We start from the raw sequence: 3172 nt of genomic DNA, 5'->3' as shown, positions 1-3172 counted from the left end.
TTCCAATATTGCAGCTGGAGCCTTGATATTTTTCTTCAGTTCTTTCAGCTTGAGAAATATTGAGCGTATTCTTCCATTTTGGTTTTCTCACTCCAGGTCTTTGCACATTTCATTATAATAATCGATTTTGTCTTCTCAAGCTGCTCCTTAAAATCATCTATTCAGCTCTTTTATCCTGTCATTTCTTCCATTTGCTTTAACTACCTTCTGTTCAAAAGCAAGTTTCAGAGTCTCTTCTGATATCCACTTTGGTCTTTCTTCCTTTCCTGTCTTTTTAATGACTTTTTCCTTTCTTCATGGATGATATTCTTGATGTCATCACACAATTGATCTGGTTTTTGGTCACTGGTGTTCATTGTGTCAAATCTATTCTTCACATGGTCTCTAAACTCAGGTGGCATATAATCAAGGTCATATTTTGGCTCTCATGGGCTTGTTTTAATTTTCTTCAGCTTCAACTTGAACTTAAACATGAATAATTGATCATTTCCAGTCAGACCTTGGCCTTGTTTTGGCTGAAGATATTGAACTTCTCCATTGCTTCTTCCCAAAGATGAAGTTGATCTGATTTTTATGTATTCCATCTGGCAAAGTCCATATGTATAGCCACCGTTTATGTTGTTGAAAATGGTATTTGCAAAGGATAAGTTGTTGGTCTTGCAAAATTGTATCATGCAGTCTCCAGCATAATTTCTATCACCAAGGCCATATTTTCCAACTAATGATGATTCTTCTTTGTTTCCAACTTTAGCATTTCAATCACCAATAATCATCAATATATCTTGATTGCATGTTTGGTCAATTTCAGACTGCAGAAGTTGGTAAAAATCTTCAATTTCCTCATCTTTGCCTTTGGTGGTTGCTATGTAAATTTGATTAATAGTAGTATTAACTAGTTTTTCTTGTTATTGTTGTTGTTATGTCCCATCAAGTCAGACTTGATTGTAGCAACACCTCCTTGGGTTTCTGAGACAGTATCACTATGGAAATAGATTGCCCCACCTGCCTTCCGAGGAGTGGTTGGTGGATTTGAACCTCCAGCTTTCTGGTTAGCAGTCAAGTGCCTTAGGCACTATGCTTCCAGCATTCCTGGTAATTTTTCTTGTAGGTCTATGGATATTATTCTATCACTGACAGCATTATTCTTGACAGGATAATTCTTAACACATTTTTTTGTGAGGATGAATGCCACTCTATGCCTCTTCAATTTGTCATTTCAAACATAGTAGATCATATGACTATCTGATTCAAAATGACCCAAACCAGTCAATTTTGGCTCACTAATGCCTAGAGTATTGATATTTATGTATTCTATTTCATTTTTTGACAACCTCCAATTTTCCTACATTCATACTTCATACATTCCAGGCTCTGTTTATTAATGGATGTTTGAAGCTGTTTCTTTTCCTTTTGAGTTGTGCCACATCAGCAAATAGAGGTCCTGAAAGCTTTACTCCATCCCCGTCACTAAGGTCAACTCTATATTGAGGAGACAGCTCTTCCCCAGAAGTATTTTGAGTGCCTTCCGACCCGAGGGCTCATCTTCTGGCACTGTATTGGCCAATTTCATAAAGTTTTCCAGTAATATATTAGGTAGTGTTTCACTGTTATTCAAAAGGTTTGCACTGGCTAATTTTTTGAGAAGTGTATGGCCCCCTTCCTCTTCTGAGTCTGTCTTAGTCTGGAAGCTCTACTGAAACCTGTGCATTATTTGAAATACTGGTGGTATAGTCTCCAGCTTCACAGCAAAATGCAATCCACCACAGTACAACAAATTGACAGACTAGTGGCGGGAACCAATATATCATATGTTGTTGTTGTTGTTGTTATTTGCTGTTGAGTTGGACCCAACTCATAGCGACCCCTCCTTGTGTTTCTGAGGTGGTATCACTGCAGAGTAGATTGCCCAACCTTCCTTCTGAGGAGTGGCTGGTGGGTTTGAACCACCAGCCTTCTGGTTAGCAGTCAAGTGCCTTAGGCACTATGCTACCAGAGCTCCTAGTATATCGTATAGGAAAAGAAAATTGTGATCTCAGTTCATTCATACATTCAACAAATATTTCTTTAATGCCTAACATGTGGCAGACATTGTGCTCTGGGATATATGAGTGCACAAAACAGATAATTTATGTTCATAAAGGATTGCGTTCTGGCAGGAGAAAGATTTTCAACAAGAAATATAATAATTGTCATTACGTTATATTTAAAGGTGATAAGTTTTATGAAGAAAATAAAAAGCAAAGCACGTTAGGGAAGATTGAGAGTATGAGTTAGAGGAGGGGATGCATGTTGCAGCTTTAAATGGGATGGTCAGTGTTGGTCTTATTGAGAAATTGACAGGTGCAAAGACTTAGAGGAGACCTGTTCTCCTTGTTTGGGGAGACAGATATAAGTACTCCACATTGTTCCCCTAGCAATATTTAAAAATATATAAATTGCTTTAAAAGTACTTGGAACTTACTTTAACAGATGGGTGAAGACCAGTGTCAAAGAGAGCTTCATTTTTGATGATGTTTCCTACCCCAGGCAACACTTTCTGATCCATTAGCACATCACATAGCATCCGATCTTTCTGCTTTTTAACTTCACTTTCTGCTCTTGAGAAACTAAATTTAGGTGAACACACATCTAATTCTTGCATCATTCTTATTTTCTGTTGGCTTTCCATTGAGTTTCTATAAAAGGAATACAAAACACATTAATCCTAAGTTTGGTTACAACTTCACAAAGTGTCATTTAAAATAAGCCTTAATAAAAATACGAACAATTTCTATTAATTGGGGCATAATTGTTTACAGGCAATGAAGACTAATAAACAGTATTATTTTATGGTGCTATTAAAATGATATTTTATCAATTGTAAACCACTTGTTTATTTATTTTGTAACACTTGTGACATGCCAAACTAAACTAGATATCCAAGTTTTTCTGCTGAAGTACTTTTATTTTATTTTTACCTGAGTTCTACCGATGAATCAAAGAAACAAATCAAATCTTTGGTGAGTTGCACTTCAAAAACAGGAACTACTCCATTTTTATTTCTATACTGAGGTGGATTAATCAAGATGGAGCCTTTCATTCCAAAGTGAATCCTGAAAAGAAATCAAACCCTTTTTTTGAGCAGCTGAAAGTCTATCATGGATCAAATTTTTGTGTCTTTTTTTTTTTTTTT

At 36.2% G+C, this 3172-nt stretch overlaps 1 protein-coding gene across 1 annotated transcript in view; it reads right to left on the bottom strand.

Annotated features, from left to right (window-relative positions):
• The window catches only part of NEIL3 (nei like DNA glycosylase 3), a 130102-nt gene that overhangs the window by 59758 nt on the left and 67172 nt on the right, over positions 1-3172 (bottom strand). Inside the window, exons 3-4 of the mRNA XM_007950567.2 lie at positions 2958-3092; positions 2462-2675 (exon numbers count right to left, since the gene is read on the bottom strand). Coding sequence (XP_007948758.1) covers positions 2462-2675; positions 2958-3092 — 349 coding nt within the window. The remainder of the gene's footprint in view (positions 1-2461; positions 2676-2957; positions 3093-3172) is intronic.

The sequence above is a fragment of the Orycteropus afer genome, unplaced genomic scaffold, assembly GCF_000298275.1.
Source record: "Orycteropus afer afer isolate SDZICR_OR568_19922 unplaced genomic scaffold, OryAfe1.0 scaffold00278, whole genome shotgun sequence".
NCBI classification, from domain to species: Eukaryota; Metazoa; Chordata; class Mammalia; order Tubulidentata; family Orycteropodidae; genus Orycteropus; species Orycteropus afer.
Note: the sequence above shows the minus strand (reverse complement) of the source record. Positions and strands in the feature narration are given on the sequence as shown.